Source organism: Mercenaria mercenaria, unplaced genomic scaffold (genome assembly GCF_021730395.1).
Source record: "Mercenaria mercenaria strain notata unplaced genomic scaffold, MADL_Memer_1 contig_3651, whole genome shotgun sequence".
Classification (NCBI taxonomy): domain Eukaryota; kingdom Metazoa; phylum Mollusca; class Bivalvia; order Venerida; family Veneridae; genus Mercenaria; species Mercenaria mercenaria.
In genome coordinates, this window is record NW_026461811.1 from 30862 (window position 1) to 45761 (window position 14900).

Sequence of the window (14900 nt, forward strand, 5' to 3'; positions counted from 1 at the left end):
CAAAACACACCAGTGTCAATAATCCCTGCAAACTGCGGTATGAAGTAATTCTTCAGAAGAAAACTGCACAAGAAACTGCTAGCATACAATTTAGTATTAATAGAAGTTGCAATACTTAGCAGTGGCAGTAAAGTACGGTAGCGGCAACAATAGAAAGTAGTAGTAGTAGTGGCAGTTGCAGTAGCAGCAGCAGCAGAGGAATAAGTGACAGCAACAACAGCAGCAGGAGAAGAAGAGGTAGATGTACAAGACGTATTAGTGGAAGCAGGTATAGTAGCATCAGAAGTAGCAGTTGTAGTAGTAGTAGTAGTAGTAGTAGTAGAAGTAGTAGTAGTAGTAGTAGTAGTAGAAGAAGAAGAAGTACATGTAGTAATAGCAATAGAAGTAGCGGCACCAGCAGTAGTAGTACAATCAAAATGTTAACTATTGGCAATGGAGGGTATTAGAGTTGTAGATCTAGTAAAATTGTCCGTTAGGTTTGGTGGGGATCACTTTTTAATAGATATTATCGTCGAAAGTCTTTTTAGGAGTCGGTGTTTTACACGGAAAGAGTAACTTTTTTAAATAGAATAATGTCCGGGAATCGATATTGTATGAGAGTTCGAATGTAGTAATTTCGGCAGTGAGTATTTTACATGGAAGGAGTCACTTTTTCTATAGAATAATAACGGGGGTTGTTATTCTATGAGATTCGAAGGGAGTCATCTTTAGGGAGTCAGTATTTTACTTGGAGGGGGTCAGTTTTCCTATAGAATAATGACCGGGGGTCGTTATTCTATAGAGTTTTCAAAGGGAGTCAGTTTTTTATAAGGGGAGTCAATATTTTACAGGAAAGGAGTCACATTTTCTATAGAATAATGACCGGGGGGTGGGGTCGAAATACATTATTACACCGGCACAGTGGTTCCCTAATCCTGATCATTGGAATTGTGAGGATGTCCCAACACCTCATAATGTGGAACTCTGTCCGACGAGCTACTACTTAACAAATAAAATAAAATTATGCAAATCAACACAGCTCCGAACGCATGAAACACTAAAAGTTGTACAAAATATATGATTCTTGTGCTGTAATTGACAGCATAATCGATAAAGGCAAAGACTATTAGTGATCTAATAATTTAGACATTATATAACATAGACATACAATCTTTTGTTCTAAACTTGCACCTTGACCCGTCCAACCAAAGGCGTGAAGTTGAATATCGTTTCATTAAGGTAATTAGAACAAACCTGTTTGACTGGCCTTAATGCCACATCAAAATTATTAGTATATTAATGCAAAATGTTTGTAAATATTCACAATTTCACGTTGTGATGTTATCGTTCTTAGCAGTGGGGTACAGTTTATTTCAAAATATTAACGCAGCTGTATAAATCATTCCCTCAGTGATATTTCAATTGATCATCATTGTTTACGGATATGTATTTTACATGTTCAGTTTCAGTTACCTTCGGGATCACTTTCCGCTGAATTAGCTGTATCAGTTGCTTTGTGTTGTATATCAAGTATCGTGTTCACAATAGCTTCAACACTGGGATTAGTATCACCTAATCAATCATAAAATCATATGCTACAAATGATATATAAACAGAGAACAGAACATATTTTTGTTCGGTTTAATTCATTTAAGTCATTCAGACACTGTTATATATATGCTTGAGGAAGACCCCCTCTTTGCATTATTTCATAACACACGGACACCTGGATTGAGCCACCGATCTTCCGTGAAAGACGTCTATAACCGAGCGAAGTTTCGAACCAACATCCGAAAAGAGTAAGTGATTCGAGCCAGTGATCTAGTCACTAGGTCATGGTGGCCCATAATTAATCAAACCAGAGGGAGTGTTATTGTTATACATGCTATTATTATGGCATTTTCACATTTTGTTGTTTACTATCGACAACTTTAGATTGTGCTTGCATAAAACTGAAGTAAATCAAAGTGTCTATTTATTTGGCATGCTGTCAGTTTTAACAGTCATGTTTCTATGATACTTTGGAATCATACCATTTTTCTTCAATTCTGCTTTCGCTGTTTCCACGTCACGTTCTGTATAACCCATTCCTGTAACCTGGCTTACTTTTCTAGAATCTGAAATTTCATTGAAAATCCTCTTCATTTGTAAAATATTTCTAATTGGACTTTTTTTATGAATTACGTTTTAAAAAAAGAAAACGGTAGTACAGTGAAACATAATTTATGATACACGTGTCTCTTTATACGGTTTAAACGTAACGTTTTATATGAAAGGAAAAAACTCAGCAACGTTTGTAATAACGTTTTTCGTAACAATTAGATTTCAATTGTAGATATCTGATATTCCTAACAGAGAAATTGCCATTAAGATTTACAGCGTTACAATAAAACGATGATATTCTTTGATTTCCGAATATATAATTAGTCTTAAATTACAAAAATATGTTGGCAAAATGAGGCGAAGTAAATAATAATTTTTGCTGTGATTCAGTAGCCTCAAACAAGGCCAGTGCAGCATAAAGTTGTTGTTGTTTTTATTTTTCAAAATATAGATGACGTAGAATTTACCAAAGAACATTAAAAAGACGTCTTTTATGAACATTTGGAATCTCTGCCGTCTTCCCTGGAAAGAACCAATACTGACCTCCTAGTTAAGTGGGAGACACACAAGAAAATCTCACAAATTTCAAAACTCAAGAGCATCTCAGAAATATCCATTGTCTGAACCAGGATTCGAACCCCGGGCTTTTTAGATTGACGGTCAAGTGTGTTACCTATAGACCACCGGTTTTGACAAACAAACATTAAAATATGCAATCTGACGTATAAATTAGGCTCATGAAATTTACGCCATGTTATCATACTTTGTGTTTGTAAATGTTCACAAAAATGTCCTTATTAAAGTTTTTAATGTTATACAGAATATGTACTGAAAGCGTAGGAACCTGAACATATCTGATATACGTAGTGATCAATTTTTGGCTCAATATTAGGATCTTCCTGGAGGCGAGGCGTGTACCGGGTCTGTCTCCCTCTAAATACTTCTTCGTGATGCATATTTCAATATATTCTCTTGTTTTCGAACATGCAGTTGCGTGTATTTAAATTTGATCTTAAACTAGACCGAGTGATATTATCTGTTTTTAAAAATAGATAAAGGTCATAAAGACTAAAATATAGACGGATCATAAAGACAAATTGTTTCATGGAAAAGAAACCTTGATATTGATTTAGATACTGCGTAAATATGTGACAAAACCCGTAAATTACTAGCTAATAAATTGTTTCTGACGTGGTGTTAAAATGGGAAAATGAAAATAAATATTGCAATACTAGCTGGTAGCTAGCAAACAAACGCATGCATTCATCTGAGAAAAAGTGTACTACTCTCAATTTATACTAACGATGCAAGTTAAAAAGCGTTCCTCTTTCATATCAGCCCCACGCCACGGTCCGTTTCAAACACAAACATTATTTTCCACAATGTCAACTTCAGTTCAATTTGGTACAGGGCTATCTTGAATGATATTTTGTTTACGTTTACTGTACCGTTGCCACAACATATGTGAGTGGTGTGAATGGCAAAATACGTATTTCGCAGATGAGTGAGGTGTGTAAAATAAAAGTAGAATGACTGGAAGTATTGATATCGAACGGCGCTAGCTGTAAATACTAACAGAGACAATCACACATTTTGTACTTACCGTTACTGCTAGAAATGTCAAGACTGTCCATTGGCAGTAACGCGGAGGCTTCTGGTTCCTGTATTGCCTGAGAAGTGTCACCTTGTGCACCCTATAATAGTATCGCATTTAATTTTTAGTGTTGAAATAGCAACCGATTCATGTGTGGGATTGAAAGTTTTATTATATACTGTGCAAGTGAGAACTCAATGATATTTTTTTTTCGAGCAAAATTGTGGTTATTGTTCAAATTCCTTCAAGTGTCAGAACAGTTTACTGTGTTTGGCCAATAAAAGCTATAAAGCACGAGTAGTACATCGCCGAAATCAACGACTTTTATTATTTTCTACAGTTAAATGGAGTCAGTGGTGGAGTGGTCAGTAGGTTGTTCTACAGAGCTAGCAATCCGGGTTCAACTGACTGATAACCCGACTAGTTTTCACTGCTAACTGATTTCTTCAATTGGTATTATTTCCAGAAATGTCAGCCTAAATTGGGTGCTGCGAGGGCTCAGCTGGAAATAAGTTGCTCTTGCCATTTTTTGACTTCGCACGTTGAATAAGAAAGACTTACCTTTGCCTTTTACAGCTTGTAGTTTGGCAAAAAAAAATCCAAAAATCTTTAATGATATGTATGATATATCTAAACGTCGGATGATCGAACATTACTACTACATTAAGTGTATTTAGCCACCTCATTTCTAAAGATGTAAACTAATATCAGAATATGGATACCTAAATTTAAAACACTGTGTTACATGCATTGTTTCTGAAAGAGATACGCTCTCATCATCCAACAAAAAACAAAAAATAAACTTTAATGATATGTATGATATATCTTAACGTCGGATGATCGAAAATTACTACAACATTAAGTGTATTTAGCCACCTCATTTCTAAAGATGTAAACTAATATCAGAATATGGATACCTAAATTTAAAACATTGTGTTACATGCATTGTTTCTGAAAGAGATACGCTCTCATCATCCAGGCATGTGAAATATCGCAACGAAGATAGATAATCAGCTCGAAAACAAACGGAAAACCAATTTTGAATATTTTAAGTTGTTTTGGTTTAATGTTTTATGCAAACATGTTTGTCGTAAATTCTAACATAAGTGAATATTGATCATTATCGTAACACGTATAATACGTTTTCTCAGATATCGGCCGGGTATATTACTAAAAAATGACAAAACCCAAAACTAATTCCAACATAAAGTTTTATTGATGATTTATAACCTTAAGTTCCGTATGCAATGCAGAAAAAAGTCCTCAAAAGAAAGCCAAGCCAAACTTAGATGCAATATAGTGTATGCAGAACGGGGATCCCGTGCGATCGGAAAAAAGATTAATGGCGACATAGACCAAACTGTTAGACAATGTATGAAGGTCACAAAAGACATGTCGCCAGTCTAAGTTCCGCGACTGGACCGATCTATGACGTCATCAAAATGGCGGCCAAGTTTGAAAATATAACTTTGCGTATCTCATAATTTACTTAAGCTACACAACAAAACTTCATCTTATTATCTTTTGATAATACATCCTAGAATATGTACTGTCAATGTAATAACAGTATTGAAGTAAATAAACAATTAAACAATGTGAAATAATCAAAATCCATCTTACCCCACCCACTGTATTTCAATAGATTATCTTCTTGTTGAATATATTTGTTTTATATATGCTATACCATTAAAATATACGAATATCATCATATGGTGTTGTTGCTTTTTACCTTTGCTTTAAACTATCTCAGAGTAATGTATATATGTCATTTTCGATATTTATGTAGCATGTATAAATGAAATAAAGCTCATTCTCTGCTACACATGAACATTATTCTGTACCAGTTTGCAGACAATATGATTTTAAACATCCGCACTTAATTAAATGCGATGATTAGCATTCATGCAAATAAGACCTTGCCTTTATTCTAACGTTTCCTTCCCGGCAGACATATTTTATTTTGATAGAGGACTTTTAAAAGTTTGTATTAATAGTTTCCATAGGATCTCAAAACTTTATTGAACAATAATAGAGTCTTTGAGCAATAAACTTTCCATAGTCCATAGTTTTGATTGTTACCGTCATTTTAGAATATGTCGGTCATTTTCACCCAGACTTTTGCAAGCAATTTGCGAGAAGAAACCTTTTCATGATGGGTATCACGACTGGATGATGAAACATTTAATTGCCATCGTCTGGCATTCGGATTGACTCTTGAAATGTTCTGGTATAATTTTATCAATAATCAAGGGCTGGCACAACATACAAATAACATTTTTGGAGAATTTAACAATAGTTCTAGGACAGAATTCTTGCTGTCAAAATTGTCTTTCTTGAAATCACAATTGTGAATGGCAAAGAACATATGGCGACCATTAAGAAAGTTTCTTGAAATGTAGACAACTTAATTAGGGAACGGTTGCTGTATATTATTATGGGCTAAAAGTAGTCTACTTAAATATATAACCCGTGTAAGAAGCATTTTAGTTCTGTACTTCTTGATGTTGAATGTATATTATACCGACTGCAACTTGTAAATGTTATTAGTTATGACCACGAATGGCTACAATAGGTTTGTGCATGTATGTGTACTTGTAAGGATCGAGCACGTAAGATTCTGTGACGAGTTGAGAACGTGACTGTCCATGACATGTTCAAATTTTCACTCTCACTTGCCACGTATTTTTTTGTTTGGTTAAAGTCGCACCATTATAGGTCATATGGCGACTTTCCAGCTCTGATGGTGAAGGAAGACCCCAGGTGCACCTCCGTGCATTATTTCATCACGAGCGGGAACCTGGGAAGAACCACCGACCTTCCCTAAGCCAGCTGGATAGCTTCCTCACATGAAGAATTCAACGCCCCAAGTGAGGCTCGAACCCACATCGGTGGGTGGCAAGTGATTTGAAGTCAGCGACCTTAACCACTCCGCCACGGATGCCCCTCGCTTGCCGCTTAAGGACCCAGAATTAACCAAAGTAGAAAATATGCAATGAAATAGGAATGGACTTCCCAAGATCTTGATTATCAGCAGTAACTGTTACTGATCCTATAAGTACCAGCCTGAGGGATGAGTTTTATTTTTTCTAAGAATTTAGCTGTAGAGGAAAGCTCTTTTCCGTCCAAAAACTGTAATCTTTTCATCGACAATAGTTCTATTTGTGAAGTTTGTGTGATTTTTTTTTGTATTTGTCAAGTTATGTAGTTAGTAACATGTTTTCTCCAATAGTTATTACAATATCGATATTACTTACATTGGTGAATTTGGTGTTTATTGTCGAATTTAGACGTGTTTGAAATATTATAAGACTTTTTGATCATAAACAGAGCATTGGTCTCTGTGAACAACTAATATTTCCAGTTGCCTTTCTTGACAGAAAACAAACAGGTTTTTTCTCTGAAAAGGGTCAATATAACTTCTAGTTAGTACTAGGGCGATTTGTTTTATTTTTTAGAGTCACATTTGATTCTATTGCTTTAACAACAATAATCGTTTTACTTCATCGAGATGCAAAGTCAGTCTATGGTAGAAAAGACACAGTCATCATATTAAATGCGCTCTCGAATAGTAAAAATAGTGTTGTTTAAGCGGTAGGACCAATTTTGATACATCATCTTTACTGGTATAAAACAATAATATTCAAAACAACAATACAGAGAAGATATTAACAAACAGAAGTTAAACAAAGTCAAGAAAATGTTAGAGGCAAATGTATTGATGTGTTTCATACAGAGACTAAACATTTCTGAAATGATTATAAATGCTCCACAGACATTATGTTTCCACTGGATGTTATGTATATTATACGGAAGAGCGATATTTCATGGTTAAAGGGCTTAATTGTATAAATGACGTTCCTTTTATTCAAAACACTAGTAACATAATGCGAGATAATTATGTGTGTGTATGATGTAAACTACAAAAACACTCTACACTTTTATTATCAAAAACAAGTAACTCCAATCAATCATTTGAAAATGATAAAATATTTCATTTTTAAAAAATGGCTGCCATTTTGATGGCGTCATAACTCGGTCCAACCGGCGACATCGCGTAGAAAAGGCTGAACACCACTAAATCCAGCTGTTCTTTATTTCATATAAAATCCACTCACTTCATAACGGATTTTCGACATTTTTTAGCATATCAGATTTTCAGAGACTTATATTCCCATAAAGAACTAGATCGCTACTTTAGAAAAACAAAAAGAAAAGGAGGTGTTAACTTTTATATAAGAAAACTACAGTTCGTTAAATACAATCCGCTGAATTTACTACTTTTCGCTTCTTTCAATTTCTCTTTTCGTGACATTCTTACGCCGCCATTTTTATCTAGCATGCGATAGGAACATGCCGATTTCAATAGAATGCAAAGTGATACATACTGAAACGCGGTAGGGTAAAAGTAAGCACGTTACTGCCGAGAAAATGCACCAGGAAAGGAAAAAAGATTAGTACTATTTATATTTGGACTACTTGTGACTAGACCTTAGGAGGCTTACATTCTATTTGGTAGTGATCAGCCTAGAATGAACTTCAGACATTACGGAATAGATTGATATATGTCGCAATTAATTGTTTTTCCAATTGCACGGGACCAAGTTATGGCTCCAAGCGAACACACTAATATCTCAAAACTGTGTCATAATATTTTTGAGGAATTTCCATTTCCTCACGCACCATTTATTCAACACCAAAAAGGTTATGCTGGAATTAGTTCAACTTAAGTTAAAATGACCAACCTAATATACTTACCGGAGATTGGTTATTATGTCGTCTTTGCTGCAGTGTTCTAACATAGTCCCGTCCTTTCAGCTGATTAATATAATCGCAATTAGGAAAATATGTTGCATGTTCTCTGCAGGGATCATCTCCTGTACTCCAGTCCTTGAGTCCGCCGTCACATGTAAAACACCTGCATAAATCTCCTTGGCCTACCAAACATGTATTTGAAAAAAAATCTTACATATCATGTATATTTTGATGGAGCACATTAACGTTGACGTCACGTGGACCTATACATAGGGATTTATCTAATATTTTACATATACAGAAAACATATAAAAATTCGTTGTAAAATCTACAAAGAAGTCCTGTGATAAAGCTAGATTGATACTTATTAAGGACATTTCTAGTTTCTCATCAGGTTTAAGATTTTATACTACTTTTCAGTATACTGTTTTTGCCTATTTCCATGCTCGTCTTATCTGTCTTTATATATGAACTTCAAGTTTCAAGATTCAAATTTTATTCAATATCAAGGCTTATTACAAGCATGTGATAAGAATAAGATAAATACAAAACTGAAAAGCAGTAGCAAGGTATGTGTGACAAAAATCGTTGATTATTTACTTCCTGTTTTAAATCTATATGTATACATATTTGGCAATGTTATTACAGTGACACAGTGATTGTCAATACATCTTCAGCATTTATTGACCTACCTTCAGATCAAGTACAGGTAAAATAAACACAATCTTTAATCAAATGTAGGAAACAGTTTTGATCTTATGCAAAAATATTTCTACTGTAAAATGATATCTGTTTCAATGAAAAGAACAAAACTTGTAGATTTTCACTATCTTATGTTCTGTTCAATAGAAATTATTTAATCAACAATCATTTTCATAAAACAGGACAATAACCTGTAAAGTATAGTCCAGCGACTGCTAGCTCTTGGTGCGGGATTCCAATGTTGCTGGAAAAGGATTTGAAAGTTGCAAGTCTTGCTTCCATTGTTTGATACTGAGGAGATCGTATCTTATACGGCAGCTGGGAACCAGAGGAACTGACTAGAATAGATACGAAACAATGACATTGTGCTTAAATGTTATCTTGTCCAACATCTCTAATATAATACAATTTAGATGAATGTACCATCAAAAAACTGTCATATATGTGACTTTCATAAAAATTCATACTTCTCCATGTAAGATGACGCGTTCAAGATATGACGACATCTGAAATATTCCTAGACCTTCCACTTATTTTGGAAAAAACGCTAACTACTTACAGATAATGATACTACTACTTATAAAGACCCTCTGTTACGATACAACTCATCTAGACAATATGTCAGTCTTCAATAAGGTTCCTGAGAAGAATAGCAAGCTAATTTAAACGATTAAAAACCAATTAAAAATGAAATCTAGTATCCGAGAGCTACAAGGAAAATTATTTCATTGAAACATGATATTATACTATGATATAAAACACGCTAATTTATGTACATGCGGTATAATGATTGCGCACACCATTACAAAGACTTGCATTTCCAACGCAAATGCAGGAAGGTGCGTGCATAAAGGTTACTGAAAGAGTCAACAATTGATATTCTACCTAGATTTGATGTTGCTGAAAACGACGAAGAAACCAAGAGAACTAATAGTAGACTCGGTTTGATTAAGTCTGTTTGTGAGAGGTAATGAAATATGCAAAACCTCTCACGTCCCTTAACATCGGCTTAAGTGGAAGTCAGTACTAGTAAAAATTTAATTTTATTCATGATCCCAAACGAACAGAAAATGTAACAGCCAGAATTGCATATTTTGCTGCAGAACAGCTGAAAATATGTTCAATCTGAAGTAACAGACTCTAGTAACTTAAAACGCAACATCCATTTATGGCCATTATTTCATTCTTAGAGCGTGTATAAAATATTTCAATACACACTTATCAATGTCCATAAAATCCGATGTAACAAAGAAATTTTGTTTGTGATACTCAAAGCGTAGTCTTTTTAGCTTGTGATGCAATTCGCGTAAATACAAAATCCATAACATTGTCAGAATAATTTGCATATCTGATATATTGTTAACGTAACCATAAGCACAGATAGTGCTTGACACTCTTTTCATGGTGTCATTGCTATAAATATTGTTGTATTGCTGTTTATAATAGGATCTGGGTCATTTGTGGCTGATTTAGGTTCATTATGTCAATAGCTGGATCCTAGCACACACATTATGCCATATACAATAGTTAACGGGAACCAGATATTTGTCAGAGCAAGTACCCGTTGTAAAGCCCTATGTATAAATTTGGACCAATCAGAAACAGGATTTAGCTGACCAAAAGGTTCCTTCTAGCACATATGCAATGATTCATCTTTTAAGAAATTCTGATTTTAGCATCATATTACAGATGTTAAATATAACAGTTATGAAAGTCTGTTAGTTTACTTTATGTTCAATATTAAGATCTTCGAAATTCTGTGCAGAAGTAGCACTCCCCCATATGTTTTCGTCACGTGATTAACACAAGCGAGCACCTGTATTATTATATATTTCACATATTCATTTACGAAACGCAAAAAAGAAAGATCCAGACAGGTTAAAATGAAAAGAGGCATTTACAAACCTGAACTACATCCTTTGCAAATTGCATAGATTTATCTGAAGCTATAAAACATCACCTTTCATAACATAATTATTTGGGACGTGTCTATTTTTAGATCATTTATTTGATAACATGATTATTTGGCAGGAGTCCATTTTTAGAGCATGCATATTCTTTATAAAAATCTTTATTCTACAGTATCAAATATTCAGTGTAAGGGTATTAATGTACTCTATACGAATTATTTTTCCTCGTCAGCTTGTTGTTTTTAACATATATTTCACAATAGATTTACGTAAAGATATGCGAACATACATTGGCATAAAGGCTATTTGTAATGAATATACATGAGTCTAAGATGGCGTCGCCCTACTGGTATTTGGATGCCTTTGACAGTACCATTGTATCCATTACCTGCTCAGTCAAATGTGAAATGTTGACCATAAGTGTTTCTTCTCAAGTTTTATAAATAGCACGTCGGCAAAGGTATAAATAGGCAGATGGATGACAGAGAGATCATTCTGTATCCAGCGATTGAAGAAGACACATCAAGGATTCAACTAATAATTTATCCCAGTACCTTGATAAGGAAGTTATTGCAACTACACTGTCAGGGCGGATAAATTATTAGGAAGAAGACGTTTGAAGTTCATAGACTAAAGAAGAGTTGAAGAATTTCAACAAGGTTTCGAGCTACAGGGCCAGCGCATAGGAGTTTTACCTTAAGGGTAGTTAAATGCTATAGATGATAGCAAATATAGGCTGAGCATCGGAAAGCTGAGACAGAGACTCAGAGTTTAGTAATCTGCTGAGATAGTAGGAGAGTTCCAGCTTATAGACGGTTCAGCGTTATTGGCGAAGTACAGCCAAGGCATCGGGGATATTCCTATATAGTCACCTTAGCGATTGGACCCAATTCATTGTTCAAGATACTGAAGGCGTAGGCACTTCCCAGGGTCATATAACACGTATCCTGACAAACATGTATATACAACATTCAAACATAGCATGACTGGTAGTTACATGAATTACAACACGAGCTCCACGTGAACATGTGACAAAGGTCATGCATCGAATTTCACATAGAGTGGGTGTTGCGTTTTCACGTTTCTTGAATGTAGCTGCAAACGATTAGCAGAAAACAGACAAAAATGAAGCAGAAGTAGTATCAAATTTCAAGTGCCCGAGATGTAATTTAGTACATTGTCACCATGATGAGATATCAAGTATAAAACAGTTAAAAACTTAAAACTAAACATACCTGTCAAAGAATCTCTCTGAAAAGGATAAATACGAAACTGTTTATAAAACACTTTTGCAACAAGTTGTACCAAAATCAATTTTGGAGGATGCTTCGTAAGATTTTAAGTAATAACATTTGAAACAGTATTAAAGCATATTGTTGAAAGAGGTTATGTCCCGACTGTTCACACTGCGTGTTTCGTGGTTAGACACTACTCTTACTTCTTTCTGACGGACTCAATGAGCACTTACGTGTATGGTTCGTTGGACTTGCTACCCTTGGCGGGAATAACTTTTACACTGTTCTGAAATTTTGGAACATGCTGAAGATTCAGGGTGAGGTTTGGTACATCATTAACCCGTTTAAATTCCCAACTGAAGGATTTCTGTATGAGGGGATTGGTTATTTTGTTAAACATGGCTGTTCCTACTACAACTCCGTTAGTGGTGAATGCAAAAGGAGTGCTGCTTTTAGCTATAACATACTCTTTTTGAAATGACCACTCTGATACTAAAACAAATTACCGGTACTGCAAGTGCTTACATGTGTACTTAAACGTTCACATGTAATGACTATCTAGGTATCCTTGAGAAGCATATATGAATTATGTAATGTACCTCGGATCTATTTTAGTACAAGAATATCGCCCGTATGTATATTTAAAACCTATAACAAATTTATTTTGTTTTCTTAAAGAAACTATTATTGAAGTTATAAATGTAAAGGATATAATCAAATTCTTTTCTTGCAAAGGATATCTTTACCATTCATATAATGACACTGATATTTTAGAAGCAAGTGTATAATGGTTTTGTGTTACGAATGAAACAGACAATTAACAAAGACATTAGAATTAATCTAACCGCAACAAACACAACGTTTGATTAATAAAAATATCAAAATAATGTCATACCTGAATACGATCAACTTTATTTTTGCCAACGTGTTGCAATAAAAAGTGACATTTTGGTGAATGTTTCACGTGCTCCTGAAGCACGTCGTCATTCTTCACCCAGTCTTTCAGACCAATGCCACACATATAGCATCTCACCAAATCGTCCCGACCTTTGGATTGTATAAACATTAAACATTATAGATAAGCATTACGGCAGCGTATGATTTATCAATACGATGGTACTTCGCCGAATATTCCTTCAAATGTTTCAATATAGTGCTATTTTCCATCCTAGTAAAGGCCATTTTCATGCCACATATATGCCTATTGATATTTGATGGTAAAGAGAAATGCTTGCGGATGATGTTAAGCTACGTTATGTTGCTTTCAAGTTTATATCGAAGCTGTTTGATAAAACGGGAGAGAACGTGGGTATTTCCTGATGTTTACCTATGCAATATGAGCTTTTTCATTAGTGTCTGAAAGATCATATTGTCAACCCCATACTTCTCTTTATGAGTGCCTAAAGTTCAAAACAATGGTGTCTCAGACGTGAAAGGCTTGAAATGCTGATAAAAACAATGTTGTTCATTGATATTTTGACATAAAAATAGTAGTGGATGTATTTAGTACATTCTAACCTATATATACATACTCATTTTAAACACTTGAACGTGACGCCATTTCTTATTACTTAGTGTATGGTTACTCCGGCTAGTGAACAAACATATTATTGTTTATAAGTATAAAATGAAACAATCATCCCGTTGTTGCAAAAAGAAAAGTAGACTGGAAATAAATAAACTTAATTTGTTCTTTAGTGAAAAAATATTTGCACATGAGCAGTATATATTTTGATATTTTATTTTAAACAAACGTTAACTGAATATTCATTTCATAAAATGATATTTCATTGGTTGAAATATATTCTCTGGAAGTTTTATTTTAACTTTGAAATGTGTACGATACATAGTCCATCAAAACTGGGGAACATACCAGTTTGGTATGTTAATAATCCTTTTAGTACATAAACAGTTTATGAGTATCCCAATTGAAGTGTTTTGTTTCCAGTCTACCATTCTTCTAGCAACAACCGGCTGGCCAACCCACGTTTTTCGGAAGATATTCCAAGGAAAGCATATGTTTCTTGTTCAGGACGGCCCTGGCACGTGTTTCAAAAAATATTCCAGAAAGAAAGCAGAACTTTGTTGTTCAGGGCGGCCAACCCATGTGTTTCGGAAAATATTCTTAAGAGAGCATAGCCTCGTTGTTTTAGAAAATATTCCACTGAAAGCATGATTTGTTGTTCAAGGCGGCCAACCCACGAGTTTCGGAAAATATGGTGCCCTGCATACTTGTTTCGGAAAATATTTAAGAAAAACATATCTTTGTGATTTCGTGCGGCCAACTCACATGAGTTTTCTGTACCAAGCGTGATATATCGTTCGTTTTACGGCGTTTAGTCGAGTGCCTTAGGGATATATAAATGGGCTGTTTCTGTTACAATAGTAATTTGATATTGATAAGATTTATGGAACAATCAGGACGGTCAATACTTTTTAGCGAACGACTACATATGGTCATGATAAGGGATTTATTATTAGGCTTATTACGGTCATATGTTATGAACGAATATTTACCAATTTCCGCGGGGTATACCACATGCAGATGCGTAACACTATTAATAGAAGTTTTTTAAAGATCTGACATGAAGCATAATATTTTCTGAAAAAAAAAATGATATGTTT

General features: G+C 34.6%; 1 protein-coding gene across 1 annotated transcript in view; it reads right to left on the reverse strand.

Moving 5' to 3' along the window:
* The window catches only part of LOC123544126 (E3 ubiquitin-protein ligase XIAP-like), a 33848-nt gene that overhangs the window by 3784 nt on the left and 15164 nt on the right, over positions 1-14900 (reverse strand). Inside the window, exons 3-9 of the mRNA XM_053534392.1 lie at positions 13171-13322; positions 12276-12291; positions 9322-9468; positions 8432-8610; positions 3686-3776; positions 2013-2096; positions 1453-1551 (exon numbers count right to left, since the gene is read on the reverse strand). Coding sequence (XP_053390367.1) covers positions 1453-1551; positions 2013-2096; positions 3686-3776; positions 8432-8610; positions 9322-9468; positions 12276-12291; positions 13171-13322 — 768 coding nt within the window. The remainder of the gene's footprint in view (positions 1-1452; positions 1552-2012; positions 2097-3685; positions 3777-8431; positions 8611-9321; positions 9469-12275; positions 12292-13170; positions 13323-14900) is intronic.